The 21,945-nt window shown below is 38.2% G+C and overlaps 10 protein-coding genes across 10 annotated transcripts; 6 read left to right on the forward strand and 4 right to left on the reverse strand. All coding sequences in view use genetic code 12, as the record gives it.

The window, feature by feature from the left end:
* Positions 1 to 40: 40 nt before the first annotated feature.
* On the forward strand, positions 41 to 3,229 carry CPAR2_703870 (uncharacterized protein; the record flags this gene model as incomplete). Its single annotated transcript, XM_036812169.1, has 1 exon — positions 41 to 3,229. The coding sequence occupies one exon, from the start codon at positions 41 to 43 to the stop codon at positions 3,227 to 3,229; it is 3,189 nt and encodes a 1,062-aa protein (XP_036668533.1).
* An 81-nt stretch (positions 3,230 to 3,310) lies between these two features.
* Positions 3,311 to 5,743, reverse strand: MNN26 (Mnn26p; the record flags this gene model as incomplete). The annotated part of the gene is made up of 1 exon (XM_036812170.1): positions 3,311 to 5,743. The coding sequence occupies one exon, from the start codon at positions 5,741 to 5,743 to the stop codon at positions 3,311 to 3,313; it is 2,433 nt and encodes an 810-aa protein (XP_036668534.1).
* Positions 5,744 to 7,463: 1,720 nt separating this feature from the next.
* On the reverse strand, positions 7,464 to 8,213 carry CPAR2_703890 (uncharacterized protein; the record flags this gene model as incomplete). Its single annotated transcript, XM_036812171.1, has 1 exon — positions 7,464 to 8,213. One exon carries the CDS (start codon positions 8,211 to 8,213, stop codon positions 7,464 to 7,466), a length of 750 nt encoding a protein of 249 aa, XP_036668535.1.
* A 1,537-nt stretch (positions 8,214 to 9,750) lies between these two features.
* Positions 9,751 to 10,200, forward strand: CPAR2_703900 (uncharacterized protein; the record flags this gene model as incomplete). The annotated part of the gene is made up of 1 exon (XM_036812172.1): positions 9,751 to 10,200. One exon carries the CDS (start codon positions 9,751 to 9,753, stop codon positions 10,198 to 10,200), a length of 450 nt encoding a protein of 149 aa, XP_036668536.1.
* Positions 10,201 to 11,166: 966 nt separating this feature from the next.
* On the forward strand, positions 11,167 to 12,903 carry CPAR2_703910 (uncharacterized protein; the record flags this gene model as incomplete). The annotated part of the gene is made up of 1 exon (XM_036812173.1): positions 11,167 to 12,903. The coding sequence occupies one exon, from the start codon at positions 11,167 to 11,169 to the stop codon at positions 12,901 to 12,903; it is 1,737 nt and encodes a 578-aa protein (XP_036668537.1).
* Positions 12,904 to 14,643: 1,740 nt separating this feature from the next.
* On the forward strand, positions 14,644 to 15,312 carry CPAR2_703920 (uncharacterized protein; the record flags this gene model as incomplete). Its single annotated transcript, XM_036812174.1, has 1 exon — positions 14,644 to 15,312. The coding sequence occupies one exon, from the start codon at positions 14,644 to 14,646 to the stop codon at positions 15,310 to 15,312; it is 669 nt and encodes a 222-aa protein (XP_036668538.1).
* A 22-nt stretch (positions 15,313 to 15,334) lies between these two features.
* RAD6 (E2 ubiquitin-conjugating protein) lies at positions 15,335 to 15,906 on the reverse strand (the record flags this gene model as incomplete). The annotated part of the gene is made up of 2 exons (XM_036812175.1): positions 15,335 to 15,814; positions 15,865 to 15,906. The coding sequence occupies 2 exons, from the start codon at positions 15,904 to 15,906 to the stop codon at positions 15,335 to 15,337; spliced, it is 522 nt and encodes a 173-aa protein (XP_036668539.1).
* A 170-nt stretch (positions 15,907 to 16,076) lies between these two features.
* On the reverse strand, positions 16,077 to 17,414 carry CPAR2_703940 (proteinase B; the record flags this gene model as incomplete). The annotated part of the gene is made up of 1 exon (XM_036812176.1): positions 16,077 to 17,414. The coding sequence occupies one exon, from the start codon at positions 17,412 to 17,414 to the stop codon at positions 16,077 to 16,079; it is 1,338 nt and encodes a 445-aa protein (XP_036668540.1).
* A 956-nt stretch (positions 17,415 to 18,370) lies between these two features.
* IFE1 (putative dehydrogenase) lies at positions 18,371 to 19,612 on the forward strand (the record flags this gene model as incomplete). Its single annotated transcript, XM_036812177.1, has 1 exon — positions 18,371 to 19,612. One exon carries the CDS (start codon positions 18,371 to 18,373, stop codon positions 19,610 to 19,612), a length of 1,242 nt encoding a protein of 413 aa, XP_036668541.1.
* Positions 19,613 to 19,873: 261 nt separating this feature from the next.
* Positions 19,874 to 21,610, forward strand: CPAR2_703960 (uncharacterized protein; the record flags this gene model as incomplete). The annotated part of the gene is made up of 1 exon (XM_036812179.1): positions 19,874 to 21,610. The coding sequence occupies one exon, from the start codon at positions 19,874 to 19,876 to the stop codon at positions 21,608 to 21,610; it is 1,737 nt and encodes a 578-aa protein (XP_036668542.1).
* Positions 21,611 to 21,945: the final 335 nt, after the last annotated feature.

The raw sequence follows: 21,945 nt of genomic DNA on the forward strand, positions 1-21,945 counted from the left end.
CGCCATCATTTCACAATACACTAGGCTTGTCACATCTGCAATGACAAGAATAAGCTCTCCCTTTGTCAAACAAACTTCGTTTGAAGTGGAATATGCTCCCGCATACATAACCAAATGGAGATCACAGCGAACAGGACTACAATTGACGTACATCAACCAACCGTCACCAGTAGTGAATGGATATTTTGCAGTTGCCACCGAAATAAGTGATGACTCTGGGTCACCGCATACATTGGAGCATTTGATTTTTATGGGGTCAAAGAAGTACCCGTATAAAGGGTTATTGGACACTTTGGGAAATCGACTTTACTCGCAAACTAATGCATGGACATCAACTGACCAAACAGTGTACACTTTGACAACTGCAGGATGGGATGGGTTCAAGACCTTGTTGCCAATCTACTTGGATCATTTGTTTAACCCGACATTGACTGATGAAGCATGTTTAACTGAAGTATACCATGTTGATGGCAATGGGAAGGAAAAAGGTGTCGTTTTCAGTGAAATGCAAGGTATTCAAGGTCAATCATGGTTTGAAACGTCGAACCAATTACAGAAAATTTTGTACGCGCCTGAACTGGGGTACTCTTCAGAAACTGGTGGATTGATGGCTGAATTGCGTCATTTAACCAACGACAAGATCAAGGAGTTTCACAAGTCCATGTATAGACTGGATAACTTGTGTGTTATAATAACTGGGTCGATTGATCAAGATGAACTTTTGCAGATTATGACTGATTTTGATGCTGAGTTGCAGGAGTTGCCACCAGTGGGGCAGCAGCACAAGAGACCATTTGTGGATTCAAAACACGACGAACCTTTGACGGAAGATATTGTCAAGGTTGTTGAGTTTCCTGAGACTGATGAGTCTACTGGTGAGGTATTGATGTCTTGGATTGGTCCTTTGGGTGATGATCCTGTCACAAATACTGCTGTTGATATGGTTGGTGCTGCATTCACCGACAGTGCCATCTCGTTATTCAATAAGCATCTTGTTGAGATTGATAACCCATATGCTACGGAAATAGAGTATCATACTGATGATTATTATCGAACAGCATTGAATTTTACGTGCAATGGTGTACCAACGGGGAAATTGAATGAATTGGTCAACAAGTTGAAACAATTGATCAAATCGCAAACTAACCCGGAGGAGTTTGATCTACTATACATGAGACAAATTATCAACCAACAACGATTGAAGTTTATATCGCAAACTGAGAAATCTCCCATTGCATTTTCAAATATAGCAATACTTGATTTTATCTATGGTAAACCCGATGGCAATGATTTGGCCAAATGGGCGAAAAATCTTGATGAATATGATGAATTATTGACTTGGACATCTGATCAATGGTGTGATTTGATCAGGAAGTATTTTGTTGATAATAAATGTGCAGCGGTATTGGGAACTCCATCAAGGAAATTGAATGATGAAGTAAAGAAGCAACAACGTGAGTTTAACAAGAACATCAAGGCGAAATTGGGTGTTGAAGGATTGAAACAAGCTAAAGAGAAATTAACCGCAGCTCACAAGTTCAATGATAGACCAATCCCTGAAGAATTGCTTGTTGTGTTTGCAAAGCCCGATCCATCGAAAATTGCATTCATCAAGACAAGGTCATACAAAGCAGGATACAGTAAAGGCATCGTTAATGTACACACCAATCAGTACATTGAATCGGGTGAATTCCATCAAAAGCTAATACAAGATACGCCATCAAATTTCCCTCTTTTCATGCATTTTGAAACGTTCAAATCCCAATTCATCACCATTCAATTGGTAATGTCGTCAACAAAAATCCAACCGCATTTGCTTAAATATATGTCGATAATGGAGGAAATTTTCACCATGTCGATCAAATTGCCCCATGGCGAATATATGCCCTATGAGCAAGTTGTTGCTGATTTGAATCGTGATTTAATTGAGTTTCAACTAGATAATGGGTTCAATTATCAGTTTTTGGATTTGATTTCAATGCTGGTTAAATGTGAGTCGAAGAAATATGCCACTGCCATCAATTGGATTTACAATTTGATCAATTTTGTTGAATTTGAAGAAGCGAGAATTAAAGTGATTTTGGAAAAGATATTGGGGTCATTACCGGATAAGAAACGGAATGGAGAATTAATGATGTATTCATCACAATTTAGAAATTTATTTAATGATTCGTCATTGAGAAAACAACAGGATTCGATAAATACCGAAATTTTTTTCAAGGAGTTGTTGCAATTGATCAATGATGGGGAATTTGATACCATCAAACGCGATTTGGAGGAGATTAAACTGAATTTGTTCCAGTTGGATAATATCAAAATCATTGTGCTTGGTGATGTATCGGGTTTGGATGCACCTGTTAGTTCATGGGAGAAGCTCATTTCACTAAAGGAGGAAACCCAAGAAAACCCAATCGATAAAGTTGTATCTTCGATTGTGCCATTTAGTCAATTACCAAGATCATTTCAATTCAAATCGGACTTGGGCTCCAAATGCCATCATGAAGCGTTTCTCATTGATATGAGAGCCACTGAATCCACTCACTTGGTCTCAGTTACACCTATCCCAACAGACTACTTGCATGAAGATGTTGCCCGCATTGCGTTGGCTATTGAGTTCCTATGTGCTATTGAAGGTCCATTTTGGCGATCAATTAGAGGGTCAGGTTTAGCTTATGGTGTATCGATGAAGCAAAATACCGAGACTGGGTTTTTAAGTTTCCAACTTTATCGTGCTTCTGATGCCAAACAAGCATGGATAGAAGCAAGGGAGCTAGTGAAGAAGTATGCTAGTGGCGAGTTGGCGATTGATGCATTGAGTTTGGAGAATGCGGTAGCTAGCATCGTTAATGAATTGGCCAATGCTCAAGAATCAAGTTATGATTCGGCTAGTGCTAAAATTGTTGACAATTTGTTCAAAGCAAGAGGACCCAATTATCTTGAACTGTACTTGACTCAATTGGAACAATTGGATGCCAATGATGTCAAGTATGTGTTGCAAAAATACTTTATCAACTTGTTTGATGCGGCGCATTCGGTTGTGTTTACGAGTTTGCCAATGGAGAAGGTTGAAGAAATGGGTAATTTTTTCCAAAGTCGGGGGTATAATATCAATGTAGAAGAAGTTAATCATGATGGGGAAGATGAGGAGGGAGAGTACACCTCGCAAGAGAGCAGCAGCGATAATGATGATGATGATGATGATGTTGATGTTGAAAGTGACAATGAGTGAATAGGTTAATAGAATGTACATTTAATATTCTGTAAATATATATACTTTACCCCCCTGGCTAATGTTACAGCATTGCCTCTACTACTGCGGTTGATGAATTTCGCCATCCTCAATTGGTTTATCATCCTCCTTGACATCTTCCTTTAATGGATCATCCACTTCACCTTTAGCTTTTGCATTAGCTTCAGCCTCCGCCTGTTGTTGTGCTTGTTGTTGAGCGACAGCTTTGACATCATCTTCTTGAGCTCCATCACCACTACCACCACCACCACCGGCAGCAGCAGCAGCAGCGTCGCCTCCAATACCGGCACCTTTACCACCAACATAAAACTTTTCCGCGTCTTCACTCTTAAACTCAAACGTCGCATCAAAAGAATCCTTCTTCAAAAACTCAATATACTTGTTGATTTTAAAACATACAGTTTGTTGATCAATCTTGGCGGAAGATTTCCAAAACTCGGCGCTCTTGATGGCATCACAGGCAACCCATCTAGCAATGGAATGGAATCGTAATTCCCAATCTCTCTTGTTGAAGATGGGCTTGATTTGATCCAAGGGACCAATGTTTCTTCTTGAATAGGTGCCAAATTCGCCCTCTTGAGCATTCTTGACGGGGTCAATCTTGGGGTGATTACAATGAAGAAATAGGAGTTTTGGCAACTTGTATTCAATTAATCGATGAGCAGTATCTTCATCTTCAATCTTTTTATCGGCAATAATTTTTTTCTTGTATTCTTTAAATTGTTCAATCAATCTGTCAGTGTATCCACCAGATTGGAATGGATTTAATCTCGTGTCTAGTTGCTTTGTTGAAAGGAATTTTTGCCAATCGTAGTAAAATTCCGGGTTATCGCGAGGATCTGTTTGTCCCAATGTTGTTTCTGAAAATTTGCCAGTTTCAGCAGTATAGCCCCAAAGATGTAATTTTTGATTTTGTAAATGATAACGTTCATTCATGACATGTAATGCCGGAACAATGGTTTCGCGATCTCCTTCACCATAAGCGCCTTGATACAACAAAGTTTCATACCATGGTTTTAGATTGATATTGTAGTATAATGACAAGAGTAATGCGCGAAAATGTTCACGTTTGGAGAACACCATTTGACCAGTTTCCACTGAAATTGTGCTTGGTAAATTGGCAAAATCATGGAAATGGATTTCCGATTGTTTATCCTTGACGATATAATCGGCAAATTTTGCATCATTGGGTAATCCAAATCGATGTATGGGTTCTCCCTTTTCAATTCTGGCAATCTTGTAGTACAATGGACTGGTTAATTTCACCCATAAATCAGGCCACAAAATCATCTTTGTTGAAAGGTATGGCTCAGTATAAAGCAAATTGTCCACATCTCTAATGGGGAAATTGTCGGCATCTAGGGCAATGGTGTGATCAAATGATGATACAATCAACCCAAGAATCTTGCGAGCAAATTTAGCACTAACCATGTCAAATACTTCCTTGCCAAGAATATTTTGAATCACAACACATTTACCATTCAATTTATTTGGCAACAAGTCTTCACAAATCTGTTTATCGTATTCTTCAGGTGTGTCCAAGATTAATTCAACTGGGAGTGATGAGCCACGATCACGTAAATTGGCAATTGCCGTTAAAGCACTAACAATCATACCACCACCACCATTAATGACTATACCATACCCTGAAACAAACTGTCTTGGTGGTTCGGGCAACGATTTCAATGTCTTGACTAGATTATCATGAGATTCTTGTAGACATTTGAATTTAGAAATGGGGATGTTTAAATTGGATTCTCGTAGATATTTTTCCGATATTATCCGTTGATCTCTTTGATAGGTTGGATTTAGCTTTTTACCACGTTCATCATCAGTAAATGGTTCACAATTGGGTTTATTAGCAACAAGTACATCTTTGATCAAATGTTGATAATAGCTCGATTTGTCAAAAAACCGTTCACAAGCTTTTGCCACTTTAACTTCGAAATCCCGGGGGAAATCATGAACTTCATTCTTGAGGATGTCAAGAAATGCAGCTGGTTTGAAATCAGCTTTATGTTCCTTGGCATATGTATTGACCAATTGTTCAAACAAGGCATAAGACATGGAATTTTGTTTAAAGAATTCACTAGTTTGTTCTTCTCGAACTTCATCTTTTAAAGTTTGTTGAATAACATCGATATATTTTCTTCGAAGTTCATTTTTGAGTTCTTGAACAATTTTGGGTTTTTCATTCTTGGCTACTGATTGTTTCAAATCCGACAAGATTTCTTCCTTTTTAGTTGCCTCCAACTCCTTCATTACTTCATCGATATATTCTTGACTATCCACTTTATCAACATGGGCTTGTAATGAAGATTTGCCACCAGTATAGTATTTGGCACCACCACCCTTGTTAGAAAGAGGGGTGTTTATCAAAGATGATGATGATGAGTCACCACTGGAAGATAGTATCAGCACATTGAATATGATTATAGCAACCACCAATGCTCCTAATAAAATGTACAGTAGGGATAATCTTCGGAAAAACATGCCAAAAAAAAAAAAATGGTGCTATTGTGTGTATAAGGTGTGTATAAGGTGTGTATAAGGTGTGTTGATGTAGTGTGTTAGTGTAGTGTGGTTGTACTGGTTTGTAGTAGCCCCTATGTTGTAACGAGTGGTTGAAGTAATTCTACTCTGTTGTGGTGGTATCTTATGGTTTATCCTAAAAAAAAAAAAACGTGACGACAACGTTGATGAAAAGATCTCGTTGATCTTCGTCCCCTGTTGATTATTTTTTTTTTTTCGCTTCTGCTTCTTCTGCCTTTTGCTTCTTTTTGCTTTTTGCTTTTTCTCAAACTTTTTTTAAATGTTTCGCGCGTGTTGTGTTGAACGAGGACAACAAGACACAGACAACAAATTCTTTTTTTTTTGTTTGATTGTTGTTTCTCCTTGATTGTTTGTTGTTTGTTCTTTGTTTCTTATTTTTTTTTTTTTCTGTTCTTGTGTCTGAGTGTGTGTACAACAACTCTATGCACCATCGTGTGTTTGTAATTTGCTTGAAAAATATTCCTTGTGTCTGATTGGGTCATTATACACGACCTTGGCTGAATGATAGACAAGCAAATAGGTTGAATAACACAAGTGTCATATCGATAAGTTCTAGACTATATATATATATATCTTCTGCTTTATCGTAGTATGCACTGGTTAACAATATCGGAGTATGCTCCTGACAACACCTAATGAAAAGGGCATTCTCAAAGGTGTGTATAGAGGGTGGGTTGTATGCATCTCATATTTTTGTCTGTGTCTGTTTGTTGTGTGTCTGCAGCATCGACGAGACAGAAAGAAAAAAAAAAGGATCTAAGCCGCACAGCCGTATTGGCACAAAGTCATCCAATACATAAACCCACAAACCCATAAACCCATCCTTCTTGCTGTTTTTGTGTGGTGTTGCTGTTAGACTGTTTATTGTTGTTGTTGTTTTTTTTTTATATATATATTTATAGATACAAAAACAAAATCAGTTACATAGTAGTAGCAGTAGTAGTGATAATAAGTAAAACACAAACACGTCATATGAGTCCCAGACACGGATATTAAACAAGTATTAATATTAGCTATACTGCATATAACAACATTTGTTTATTTGTTTATTTGTTTATTCTTTTCCACCCCACCCAATCTATTAATAAAGATGAAGAAATAGACAAGTATCACCAACTCAAGTACTATAGAAAGAGTCAATAGAGTGTTTACACACACACACACTAACACACACCTATGGGTGATTAGTTTCTATTGTAGTATTTAGCTAAACATCTCCATAGAACAGTATGTAAATAAATGGGATTTTAATTTGTACTCAGTTAAAACAAAAATAACAAAATTATAAACTAATATGCCATTAAAATACCATCATCAACGATACAAACGTAAAAAAATAGAAAAAAACCAAAGACAGTACAAAATAGACACCACTACCAACCTCTCCGAATGCAGCAGTATGACAAAATTGTTAATCAACCACAAGCTTTTTCTTCACAACGACCGACATATTCCAACAAAAAAAAAACTCAAATTGCAGCTCTCTTTGCATCAGTTGGCTGCAAAAACAAAAAGAAAAAGAAAAAAAACAAAACTGTGAATATACTCTCAAACATATGGGCTTCATAACCTTCTTTAATTATTCAATTTTGCATCATTTTCACATCTTTCTCCTTTTTGATTCTTTTCATCTTAATTCTGTTTCCACAATCTCCTCTTTCTAATACGACTCAATAAATATCTCATAAAAAAATGCACCCAAATGCAAAACAACAAACAGGATATACATGACAACCACAACCACAACCTTTTGTTGCTGATCAAAGCATTCACATACTATGATACAACCCCAAATTGACAAGTACGTCAGACAAATAAAAAACACACACAACCATGCCAAAAACACTATCCACTTGATAACCAACCTTACAACATACATTGATGATGATGAAAATGATGATGATTGTGATTTGCTCATAGTTATAGCAATAGTAATAGTGTAATCATCGACAGTAGCAGACTCACCACCAAAGAAACCAGTCAATGACTTTTCCTTTTCTAATCCACAAAGTTGTACATTATCTGGTTTTGTAGCCTCCATTTGGTTCACAAATGCATTGTCCCACTTGCCATCATCAATACACTTTTCCAAATCATAAACGCCACCACCACTCGAAACAGCAGCATAACCTTTTCTTGTGAGTTTGTTCCACCACTTGCCAAATACCTTCTTGATGGCGTACAAGCACTTCCAAACCCAATTCCAATCACTAAAGGGACAAAGGTTTTGAGTAATATTGATACATGTAAACGTAAACATACAATAAATCAACAATAAAATAAGACATTCATAAAATGCTTGATTGTGGAATGTGGCAACTACAACCGCAATGGTTGATCGATTTGAAACCTCAGTTGCAAAGTTGCTGGGTGCTGTTAACAATATTGATGTAGGTACAAACTTTGACATTGTATCTTTTCTTGTACACGAGTAGATTTTTGTTTTTAAGAAGTGCTTGTATGCGTAAAGGTCGGTTTCAGTGTATTTTGAGGATGGATTTGAAATTAAGCTGGAATCAAAGTTGATGGCAACAAGATCAGAAGTATAGTTCTCATTCTCTTCTTTTTGTGTATTGTGTCATCTTCTTTTGATATGGTGATTAAATAACTTTTTAAAAAGAAGGAAACTCGTGCGAAAGAAATCATCGTTTTTATTTTCCTTTTCCTTTTTTTTTTTTTTTTTTTTTGGTTGCAAAATATATAAAAACCCATTTCTCGATCTTCAAAACCAAAAAAAGACACCAATCTCAATCAAACAAACTTTCGTAAATACACATATCCAACAGGGGGGGCACTTGTCAACCCAATTACCAGAAGACTTATCTCTCTGAATTGGTGTGACTGGTTCCCGACTTACTTTGCACAAAACCAACAATAGCATGATAAGTAATGACAAAAATACAAGCACACGGGTAGCCCTTCATATTTTTGTTTTCCCAGCCCATGACTGATATGAGTCATAGCACATTATTGTCTAGTCAAACCACAACAGCTCCTGGGGTGATTACATTTATTTAACCTTATTTCTTAACTTGCTGTCTCGCAACAGCACCTAGTCATATCGAACCAACTCTCATATAACAGGTGTGAAACATTGATTATCAAAAGAATCGTGCTAGATTTTTTATCCAATGAAGTTTTACAACGTATAGCCTTCTTAGCTGATGTAAGAAACCTTATCCGACTGCTTTCAGATGAACCATTTATGCAACTGAATGAGAACTTGAAGCATGTGATTCAATAAAGCTATACAAAAGAAATCAATTTACAAATTTTACAATTGACTTAGATCTGAGGGCACAAGTTATCAAAGTGTAATGAGTTTCAAGCAAGTCGAAAGAGAAATAAAATCACTACAAGGAAAATCAATCTTTAGTTTTTGCCAAAGTCGAACCATTCTCATTGTTTGTCAATTACTGTGTACGAAAAAAAAATTACGAATCAATTGCAAAATCAATTATATTATGCGGGAAATTGTCAATTACATCAAGTTTGAACAGCTAATATTATCAAACATTGAACCTGAAAGTGTCATGAAATTGAACTTGGATCTGAATTTTCAGTGGAATGGGCTGTATTGATGGCTCATGGATTGTTGACAAACTAAACCGTGTTGGACATCTTGTGACTGAATTGTCCATGACTGGGTAGTATTATATCAAATTCAATGTCGACATAAATGCAAAGGTTTTCCAAGGGGGATAACTTTGAAGCTAGTTGGTTGCAAATTGGCCAACTCCCTAACTAATTGCTTTCCAATTTGGTCAAGTTGGCTTTGTATGACAAAACTTTTGATATCTCGCGACTTTCTCAATCATTGAAGATACTCCATTTGCGTTACAAACTGAATGCCAAAAATGTCAATCTACCCGTTTTTGAACATTTGACTCTCTATCGCTGTGACGGTTTATCGGATGGCAACGAAATCAATGACTGGGGCCAGCCGAATGGAAGCCCTTTACGAGCTTTTGATTACTTCCGAGACGACGCACATTGACTTTGAGTCTGGCAGTGAGTGGGGAGATGATGATTGGTTCTTGGAGATATTGGCCGATATTGTTTCGAAAAAGCGATCAAATTTGAAGCAGCTATCGTTGGATGGTGAGTTTAGGGACAGATTAACGATATGTCCTTCTATATCGCTTAGGTTGAGAAGAAACTCATTTATTTTGCCATTGTTACCAGAATTCCTTCCCACTCTGAAAGTGTTGCATTTAAAAGTAAATTTAAAATTGTCTCAGTTGTCCAAAATTGATTCAATTTCATTGAGACAGTTATACTTGAACGGCACCGTTTATATTTGCGATGCCGATGTTGATTTCAAAAGATTTGTCAACTTGGAATTTCTTTACATTAAACATTTTGACGTATGCGAGGCGTTTAAGGAAATGTTATGATCAGAATCACTCAAAAGAGTTGCTAATAAAAACATATGGATTCAGGTCAGTTAAGAAAGGGACATGTTTGACAAAAAGTGGTCAAAACCTACTTTTACACAAACAACAGTATCGAGTCAATGGAGAGTTTCACTTTTTGCTCCAAAATTAGCTAAAAGTAACCACGTCAATTTGGAGTTTATTAAGGTGAAGTAATTCCTCCGACATTCAAGATTCTCAAGATGGAGGTGATTGAAGCTGTTAACTTTTTAAAAAGGCACACATGTGGAATCCCACTTTCAGCTTGAGAGCTTGTAAATGCAAACTTGCTTGTACATTAGCCTGCAAGTCTAACATTAAAAGTTTCAGATTAGCCAGTTTTTGAAAGAGCTAGGCAATCAATGACATTGAGGATCTCGAGGATACCACATCTCGATCGAAACAAGATCCAAACAACAAAGGTTACCTTTTTCCACAACTTGTTGGAAATGTTGGACCTTTCCTACATTGGAGAGTACACGAGCTTTAATTGAAAAAATGCGACTCTTGAGAACCTTGTTTTGGATAAAAACATGTTGAGGGGCATTAGGATGTAAAACACTGGTCATGAAGGGAAATCCAGGCATGATTGTCTCTATGAATTACTGTTGAAGAAACAACACCCACCCCCATTGGATATCAAATACCTGTTTCAATTTCACATGTATCCCCATAGTATTTTTCTTTACAAAAAAAAAAACCCTCCCGGAGACGTGTGTGGAAGAACTCATCCCCTTTACAATGCCAATTAACTGGCTGACGGCAGAAAGAAAAGTCACTTTCCATTAAACTAATGTAGGTTAAATCATCCAATTTAAACCTTCATACCACTTTCTTGTAGATGCTACCAAATACTTTACGCTTTTTTCAAATTTTTTTTTTTTTTTTTCTTTCTGTTTTTGTTTTCCTTCCCTGATTCGGTTTCTCATTGTACCTTTCAATTCCATCATGACTGAGCCCGAGTATGATGATGCAACATTGGTGTTGTCAATAATTGTTTCCTTTTCCATCACAATCGTCCTTGCGATTGTATTTTGCATCTACAAGATTTTCCTTTCTAGAGATCACAATGGCGAGTACCAGAGCTTATCATCATCTATCACCGATAATTTGTTAGGATCACACCTGAATGATGTCCCCAGAGAGTTTCTCAACGATGAAGAGAGTTTGACGCACTTGGCAGAGACGTTTGATTTTACAGGATTATCACCAGAGGAGCAACAGCTGTACCTTAAAGGACAAGAGTTTACTGTGAATAACCCGCCTGATTTCACAAAAACTAGGGGAAGAACATTTTCCGCCGAAGATGAACGCATGATCAAAGAATATGGGATTAATGTGTTTTCATTTGAAATGGAGGAGGATTTGTTGAATCCACATTATATCGTTGCTGATAGGACTGAATTGAATTTCAATAATAATGATTTGCCGTATTGCACCACAACGGCAAGTTTGAATTATCCATTGCCAGTAAAGAATAGGGTATATTCTGATACAGTATACTTTGAAACCAAAGTATTTGAGTTTGTTCAGGACCCAAATTCATCTACGCAACACTTTTCAATTGGGTTAATTACAAAGCCATACCCTACATCATTTAGATTACCCGGATACAATAAATTCTCCATTGCATATGAGAGTACCGGTAACTTGAAAATTAATAAACCATTTCCTACTCCATTGCAACAACATCTTTGTGAACAAAGTCAATATAATGCATTGGTGTTGCCTCCATTACAAGAAGCAGACGTGGTTGGATTCGGTTATGTCATTCCTTCAGGTACATTATTCATCACCCGTAATGGGAAAAAACTTTTGGATGTGATGAAGGGATGCTTTGTTGATTTGTACCCAGCCGTTGGTTGTTTTTCAACAAATGCCAAATTTCAGGTCAATTTGGGCCAAAGTGGGTTTGTTTGGATCGAAGCAAACGTGAGAAAGTATGGATTTGTTTCGACAAGTGATTACAAAAAGTTGGGAGGTGAACGAGGATTGGCGAATTTACCTCAATACAACAAGGTTCTCAAGGATAATAGTGACAAGTTGCTTGACAAAGGCGAAGAATTACCACCAAGGTACAACCTGGAGGAAGAGCTAGATTTTTTTGGAAGAAGCTCAACCGTGAGAGTAGGGTCAAGTGCTCAACACATGAGAATGAATGAAAAGGCGACACCAAAAGGTGGTGACATTGATGAAGATGAAGATGAAGTAAAGAGTATTGATAGGACGCATGTGACCAATGAACCAGAAGAAATTATGGATTTCAGAGAGAGAATATATGAGCAAAACATTCGCAATGATGTGCTGGACGATAGTCAATCAGAGTCGGTTCCATTGCTTGCGTCGGAAAGTGAATATGGTTCTAATGGGGAAACAGAAACCACTAAAGAGCCAAATGCGGTAGAAGAAGAAGCTGGTGAAATGCAGAAAGCAGCTATCGAAAATGAAGAAACCCAACTGAGTGAACAATCACCCGAAACAGAGCCTCAACAAACTGAACCAGAAGGAGCTCCTCGACAAATTGAACCAGAAGGAGCTCCTCAACAAATTGAATCAGAAGGAGCCCCTAAAGTAACCGAACCAGCGAGCCGCGATGCAACACCTGAAGGCTCCTCTCAACAATCAAAGAATAAAAAGAAGAAGAAATCTGGTAAAAAGGGCAACAAAAAGAAAAAGAGAAAGTAGACACAACGGTGATGGGATGTAAGTACAAAGTTGTCTTTGACCTTTTCGTTTTCCAGCCTTCTCTGGTGTTCTTGGTCACTTTCAAATCACATACCCACTAAAATCAACACAACTTTTCAATATAGATGCTTTGTAACATAGTCAAAATCTCAATCATTTCCGTTGGTAATATGGACCCTCATTAAGAGCTGGCAAAGACAAAAATCATGGATGGGGATAATGTATCTTGCATTGGTGTTACTATGATGTGTATCGTGGCACGCGGAAATCTAAACGACTTCAACTTGTACTTGCCTAATTGTATAATATTTGTTATTCTATGGAGTAGAGGCAACACTATATACTTTGTGGGCTCTCTAACTAAACTATATTATCTATACAATGTTCTTGCTTCACCTTAAAGTTGGATAATAAATTTAACTGGGCGTATTCGATTAGCTCTTGCTTTTTTGATGGCTTCGTCAACTTCCTCTTGAGTATACTCTCTAGCCTCTAATAGCCCAATAGTAATATTATACAAGTACGGCCTATCTCCCCATGAAACAAACCTAAAATCTTCGTCAACCATAGGGTCATGACAAATGGTCTTTCTTGAGGAAGGTCCGCAAATACACTTAACCATCTAATCAAAAACATTTTCCTGTTCTACAGGGTCAAAATGATACGGTCCACGATTTTGAACAATACCTCCAAAGAATAGAGCCCATGAGTGTCATAATAAGGAATAACTTCATGGGGTAGTGGGTAATGGTACCACACTTATAACTGTATCGTCAATGAGAACAACGGGCCCTTTATAGTGTCGTATCTTTATCGACCACGGTAGCTCTTTGGTAAGAGAAAGGGGTGATCGTGATATTTTAAGTTATGCCAACAAAAAGGGGGAAGGATACGATTCAATTTGGACAATTTGCGCAAATAGATGAGGAGACGTTGAAAGACATCTTGAGCCCGTATGATTCAATTACTGCAGTAACAACAAAGGGTGTTGAAAACAAAAGCAGAAATAAGCGAGCTCACGATGAAATAGACATGATGGCCAACTTTTGGAAACGTGGTGACCCTTGACCTCGAGATTTACCACACTTCGGCTTTTGACACCAAATTTCGCACCCAAATGCAATCCAGTAGTTTTTGGGCGTATACATGAAGTATTTGTTGTCTCGGAAACTCAACCCAAGAGTAACCACAACCGTGCGAGTGATAGTAGGAAGCATCGACTTAGCATCTTTATATCCAATTTTCTAAGCACACCGACACGTGCATTTCTAGGTCTCTCTACTTAGCTAGTTTTCAACTACTCAAACCTTATCAACGCAAGTGAAAACAATATACCTCGTGTAGTCACGGGACTCATCATCAATCTGGGTCACCAAAAATCACATCAGCGGTATTCACTAAAGTCGAGTCATCATCCTAAGAATATAAAAACGAAACAAAATCTTTGCGGGAAGAGTTGATATCTGCTCCACTGATACTTGAAATTGCCCCATTCATTCAATACAGGCAACAAAATCTTAGTCATAGTGAATTCAAAAAAAGGTCCACTAGTATAGATTATTTAATTTGCTGTGATTGACACAACTAAAAATGGTTTGGTAAGTATGGATGCACAAGTGATTGATTTCTATCGTAACAAGGACTGGTGGGTGCAAAACTTTCGGTACGCATTTCTTTTCTGCGAGAATGAAGAAAAAAAAAGAAAAGTGTCCTTCACAGCATCCTTCTAAGCCATCACCCATGTCACTCATATTCAAACGATTAGCCTCCACGCAAACCCCTGCAGACAAGAAAGCACAAGCCGCTCAACTTGCCGTGCAATCATTGAAAGATTTTGGCTCACTATTGTCGCCGTCATCGGATGATGCTACACAACCAATAGATACAAAACCAATTTATGAAAACCCAAGACTATTCCCAGACTTGTCTCTCTTGCATCAAGGGCAAGTTGTCAATGAATTACAACTGAAGTATGATAAGAATTGGAACAAGTTGCTGAAAAAAGATAAGTTGTTGGGGTATTTTATCTCATATGGTGATTGGGGTGTGCGAGAAAAGTTTTCCAATTGGAATACCGCATCTGCCCCATTGGATCTACCATTTAGGGTACCAAGTCATCCCAGGTCTCCTAAGGGATCTGATGTGGTTAAACTATTGAAACCAGTTAAGTTAAGTGAGACGCCAGTGAGAGTTGCTCAATTTAATTACAAAAAGATGGACCCAGCTAGTAAATTTTGCATCTATTTGATTGTGCTTATTGCCATGATTGCTATCTACCGAGACAAGAATATTGGAGAAGATGGGAAACCAGTAGAGGTCAAGATTCAAGATCGATACGAAATTGAGAGACAAGCCATAAAAGAAGTTGAACCGGTGAAGGAAACTCGAAAATGGTACAAGTTTTGGTAAGCACACCCCTCTTTGTATATATTCAATCTATGTCCTCTTCATCATTTTCTTCTTCATCATCATCGTCTTCCTCCTCTTCATCACTGCTCTCATCGTTCCATGATTTCTCCACTGTTTCTTTTACCCTCTTTACATATTGACTCCTATGATCTTTGTACAAATTTGCCGCCTCCACATTTGCTGGTGATGAGATGTTCGGATCATTTAGTAAACTTTGTATACTTGTTAATATACTACTCACATCATAAGTGGGTGACCATCGATTTTGCAATATGTCCAAACATAATTCACCAGAAGCATAAACATTGGGATGAAACATTTCCAGTATGAATTTAACAACTGGCGGTTTATTAGGGTACTGTTCGTCAAATTGTAGCACGAGTCGGAATGTGCCATCTTCAAAGGGAGTCTCTGAAGGTCCAATAATCACTGCATTCCATTTCATGACATTGTCGGGTAAAGGTGAAGCAGAAACTCCACTAGGTGGATCTTGTTGCATCCTCTAAAAAAGGAGTTAGTATTAGATCCATAGATGCTTGTGGTTCTACATACCTTGAAATCTCGCATGAGTCTTCTCTTAGCTGGGGTCGACATGGCTTCTGATTGAGTTGGAATTGGTTTTGGTTAGGTTTTTTTTTTCCGAATCTTTTGAATTTGTTTTTAATATCGCGACTTTTTTTTTCATTTTGCCACCAAAAGAGAAAACCATCTACAGAGTATAGCGTTTAAAAATTTTATCTTTCTCTTGTTATAAAAGAGTTACTCTACTTGTGGTTCCAGAACTCGGTCAAGTTGTGACCAGCACCATTGAATGCCAAAATGTTTGGTGTATCTTCAGGAATATCAGCCAAAACACCTTCAGTACCAAATGCAATCAAATTCTTCTTCAATTGTGCTGGAGAAACACCATCAGAAGCAACAAAGAATTCAGAATCAGATCCTGGTTGCAATGAAAGGTAGTAAGATAATAAACCAGCAACATGTGGCGATGCCATTGAAGTACCAGACAAGTAAGCAGTAGCAGAATCAGATCCAATGTAAGTTGACAAAATGTTCAAACCAGGAGCGAAAATGTCAACACATTTACCATAGTTTGAAAAATAAGCTCTTTCGTCGGAAATCGTGGAAGCACCAACTGTAATTGCACCTTCAGCAGATGCAGGTGATGTATTGCATGCATCTTGGTTTTCGTTACCAGCAGCAACGGCAAAATGCAAACCAGCTTTAACAGCAGCATTAACAGCCAAATCCAAAGCTTGAGATTTACCGCCACCAAGTGACATGTTAGCAGTTGAACCTTTGAAACCCTTTTTGCCCTTTTTGACCGCGTCTTGATGTGCCCTGGTTGCATATTCAATTCCTTTGATGACATCAGACATTGAACCCGATCCATTACTTCTGAGAACCTTCACAGCAACAACATTTGCACGTTTAGCAACACCGTAATCTTTTGAGGCGATTGTTCCAGCGCAATGAGTACCATGACCATTGCCGTCAACATCGTCGTCACCGGTAGGAATGGTTGCGCCCCAAATAGCGCGACCACCAAATTCCTCATGCTTCACATTGATACCGGTATCAATGACGTAACTCGTTACTCCTTCACCAGCTTCGTCGTCGTAGAGATACTTGTCGTATGACGAAAGTGACAAAGCGTCTCTGTGAGAGACTCTTGCCAAACCCCATGGTGCACCTTTCTCAACGGATGACTCTTTCGTGTGGACAATGGAGTCTTGTTCAATAAAGTCAACCAATGGATTTCTTCTCAACAATTCAAGTGCAACTGTAGATAATTTTGCGCTGAAACCAGCCATGCCATGGATATCAAAACGATTTAAAACATCATCCGTAACCCAATCAATCTTGAATCCGTCGATGTTCACACCCGTCTTGAAAACAACAATGTAATTACCTTCCACATTTTGATCATGCAAAACCAATGGAACAAATTCTTCATGCTTATACTCTTCCATTTGTTGAGTATGACCCTTTTCATTAACTTCAACTCTAAAGACATTGATTATGTCGTTGTAGTTTGGAATGAAAAGGGCGTTTGAAGTGAGTGCCAATGCACTTAAAATAGTTAATACGTTTGTTCTCATCGTAGATGGGTAAAAGATAAAGAAAAGAAAAGTGGGTAACAGTTATCGGTTTTTTTTTTGCTGGCTGGTTGTGGGAGGCAACTTATATTTTATCTCGTCGAAATCTGTTTGCGATTGCCTGATAAGCCAATGTACACGACTTTAGTGGAGTGAACTAGTAAGCCACAGTGTGCGTGAACGGAAAAGGCAGAAAGGGGAAAACAAAATGATAAAGTGTAACTTGTCTCACTTGGGAAGTCAACGTTGGGTAGCGCACGGGTCGTGTCCCGAGTGCAAAAGCACAGAAAAAAGAAAGAAATTGGTAGCTCCTGTTGTGAATAGATAAGAAAGAAAAGAGATTGTGGTTCCAGTATATAATGAGTAAAACCAATGACATGCAATAGAGCAAGCCGGTTAGTAGTTTGTTATACTATTTAATTGATAGTTTGTGCCCTTGATAGTTTGTACCCATGTTAGTTTCTTTTCTTTTTTCAGCTTGTCAATGTTCCTCAATATTTCAACCTATCTTAGATCCCATCAATAACTCCCTTTCTGTGTGCATTTTGTGTTTTCAAGAAATCGAAGGAAAGCATCTCTATTTTAATTGTATTTGAAAGGAAGCTTATCTGGCCAGAGAAAGTGACGCTCTATCACCGTTTTCTTAGACCTCTACTTTCTATATTTTCCACAGTTTAATTTAATGACAAATATATTGCTGTATTTAAAACAAAAATCTGGACAAGAATATTTTTTTTTCCTTAATTTGTTGCAAAGTTGAGTTAAAAAAAAAAAAAAGTGAGATCGATCACGACCATTCACATATTCCTATTGATCAACTGCCCGTGCATGCTTTCCCATAATACTATCACACCTTTATTCTATCGCTTATCTTTGTTACCGTCAGCACCAATTTTTATAGTAAGTTGGGAATTTTTTTCCCCACTCTGGAGATCTTGCAACATTGACACAAAAACGAAATGAAAGTATCAAACGGCGCCCTCATCTTGCCTCGTAAAATCTCTCGCAAAATTATATCTCACTACAATTATCTAGCACCACACAACGTAAGCGCACCCACAATGAAAGCCATTGTCTATCACGGTCCACAGGATATCAAGTTCCATCACGACTACCCAGAGCCGCAAATCAACCATCCGGATGAAGTAAAAGTCAAGATTGATTACTGTGGTATCTGTGGTTCCGACTTAAAAGAGATTACCCTGGGCCCGTTTTTCTTCAACAAACCAGGATCAACAAACCCAATTTCCAATATGAAATTCCCTATGGTGATGGGCCATGAAATCAGTGGACAAGTTGTTGGTGTTGGTTCAAATGTTGGCAAATTGAGTGTTGGTGATAAAGTGGTGGTCGAAGTAACTGGAACATGCAAGGACAAAACTCGTTTTGAAAACTCACCTTCCAAAGATAAACCATTTTGTGCTGCTTGTTGTGATGACTACTACAACGCATGTGATTACTTGGCATTAACTGGTCTTGGTTTCAGCGATGGTGGTTGTGCCGAATATCTCGTCACTAGTAAAGATAAACTCGTCAAGTATGATGCTAACAAAATTCCTCCAGATGTTGCTGCATTAGTTCAACCATTGGCTGTATCTTGGCATGCCGTTGGCAGTGTTGCCCATTTCCAAGAAGGACAATCGGCGTTGATTTTAGGTGGTGGACCAATTGGACTCACTACTATTTTTGCTTTAAAGGGTAACAAGGCCGGCAAAATCGTAGTGAGTGAACCAGCAACTGCAAGAAGGTTATTGGCTGAGAAATTAAATGTTGAAACGTTCGACCCCACTGGTAAATCGGTCGAGGAGTGCATTGCCGCATTGAAAGATATATCTCCGGACAAGAGAGGGTTCCATCACACGTTTGATTGCAGTGGTGTTCCAGCTACTTTTGAAACAAGTATTAAATGTCTAAGAATTAGAGGTATTGCCACCAATGTTGCGGTTTGGGCCCACAAAGAGATCCCATACTCGCCAATGCATACAACAATGCTGGAAAAAGTTGTTACAGGTTCCATTTGTTTTGTCAAGAAGGATTTTGTTGAAGTTGTAAACAGTATTGAAGCTGGTGATATCTCAATTGAAGAATTGAGATTGATGATCACCGATAAAATTCCTTTGGAGGAAGGAATTGAAAAAGGGTTCAATGAGTTATTGTACAACAAAGGCAATCATATCAAGATCTTGTTTGCAAATGGGTAGAGGGCTTTACTAGGTTTATAGTTTTCTATATATTCTTCCACTGATTACATTGAAATATTGAAATCCTAGCCCTATGGTTTTCAAGTTTGGACCTGATTATTCTCTACAAGCACGGGCTCAAGGTTGAGAGGCTCTGCTTTAACAGTCTAAGACATGGCATTTGTGGACCTAAAGTCGGTATAAACTAGCCTAAACGTGGCGCTCATTGTCCATATCGCGGCATCAACTTTGGTCGTTCCTCATCGCGAAAAAAAAAAAAAAATGAATTCGAATTGGTTTTCCCCATCTCCTACGGACTACACCCTCTCCGCTAACCAAATGGGTAAAAGAAAAGCTAAAACACAAGAGCTCGAAAAACGGAAGAAATTGAAACAAGCCCAAGATGCTCAACTTACAACAAATTTGTTCAAGCATGATTGGGAGAATGAAGAACAAGATTATGAATTGAGGCCGAGAAAAATTAAGGAGAACCATCTTATTGAAGCGTCATTGCCCATCAAGAGGGAAGACGGTAGGATAGAGAGAGTATTGCGGGAGGCGGAAGAAGCAGAGGAGGAAGAAGAAGAAGAAGAAGAAGAAGAGGAAGACCGAGAACGAAAGCAAGCTCAAGGGGACACGCAACAAGAGGAACTACAACTAGAACAAGAGCCGCAGGAGGACGAAGATGCACACCTTTCTCCTAGGGAGAGATTGATCAAAACAAAAGAAGAAATCGCCGAGCTTGGCTCTAAACTTATTGAAAACCCAGAAGAGAACATCGCATGTTTGACTCGATTACGCAAAATGAGTGAATCAAAGAATTTCATGACTTCGCAATTGGCAATAATGGCTCTTTTGCCCATTTTCAAGTCACTAGCACCATCTTATAGAATACGAGCTTTAACTGATGCTGAAAAGAGAGAAAAAGTGAGTCGAGATGTGGCCAGATTACGTCAATATGAGCAAACTTTGGTTGTCAATTACAAAGCATACCTCGATTTGCTTTCTACGTATTCAAAAATCTCCTACTCCAACTCAGCAAATAACGATAAGATTACCTCTGATCAATTGAAGAGGGGTAATCTAGCGTTGAAAGCAGCCACTGAATTATGCACGTCATCTTTGAGACATTTTAACTACCGAAAAGAGTTGTTTACTATAATGATCAAAAGGCTCAATAGAAAGCCAACTTTTGAACAAGATGTGCCTGTGTTTATTAAATCGGTGCATGCTTTGGAAACTTTACTTAGGGATGATGAAGAGCATGGAGACATCACGGTGGATATTGTAACCATTTTGACAAAAACAATCAGAGACAAAAAATACCGCGTGGATGAGTCTGTTGTCAATATTCTTTTATCAGCATCATTATTGGCAGACTACTCTCCCAACGATGACCAAGACAAACCAAGGACTAAATTGAAAAAGAAGGACCGCGTACATTTGTCGAAAAAGGAGAGAAAGAATAGAAAAGAACACAAGGAGATCGAAGAGGAAATGCGTCAGGCACAACAAGCAATCACAGTTGAGCAGCGTGAGAAATTTCAAGCACAAGTGTTGAAAATGATTCTCATGTGTTATTTGGAAATTTTAAAAGCAAGTCAAGATGATGAAACACAAGAAGGGCAAAATGCATTGCCGTTAATTGGAAGTGCTTTGAAGGGATTATGCAAGATTGCCCATTTAATCAATGTGGATTTAGTTGCCGATGTTTTCTTAACAGTCAGAGGCATCATGATGGATATAATTGAGGAATTCAACACCAAGATGTTAGGCGATTGCATACATGCTTTACTAAATACGGGGAACCGAAGACAACAAACTGTGCTGGAACCCAAGGAGATTCTGCAGTTGTTGCAATCAATGAAGTTGCACACGCCGGAAATTGCAACCTTGCGATTGATTTATGAGTTTGTTAATCGTTATGGTGATAAAAGAGAGGATGAATCATGGGAAGATGTGTTGTTGGATAATCATTATTGCCCCACTGTAAAAGAGTTGAAGAAGCAGAGGAGATAGACAGTATAGAGTAAAAGGAGTTATATATAGAGGAGTAGCATAATACAAAATAGCTGATGATTTGTTTCTTTACCGCGCAAAATAATTAATCCATTCACAAAACTAGTTGTGGCGTTGTATAATAATAATCAGATTATCTTAGTCTTTCCTCAAGGGGGGAGGGAAGAAACTGAGAAACTAATTATAGAAAAATATCGTGTGATCACGGATGCAAAGTAAACTATAGACAAAGGGGGTGGATTGTGCTGTAAACAGAATGTGGTGAATTGTGGATGCTCGTATAGATACTCGTATATCGGCGTTTAAATGAGTGCCCTTAGGACCGAAAAGAGAAA

Source organism: Candida parapsilosis, contig 006110, assembly GCF_000182765.1.
Source record: "Candida parapsilosis strain CDC317 annotated contig 006110".
NCBI lineage: Eukaryota > Fungi > Ascomycota > Pichiomycetes > Serinales > Debaryomycetaceae > Lodderomyces > Lodderomyces parapsilosis.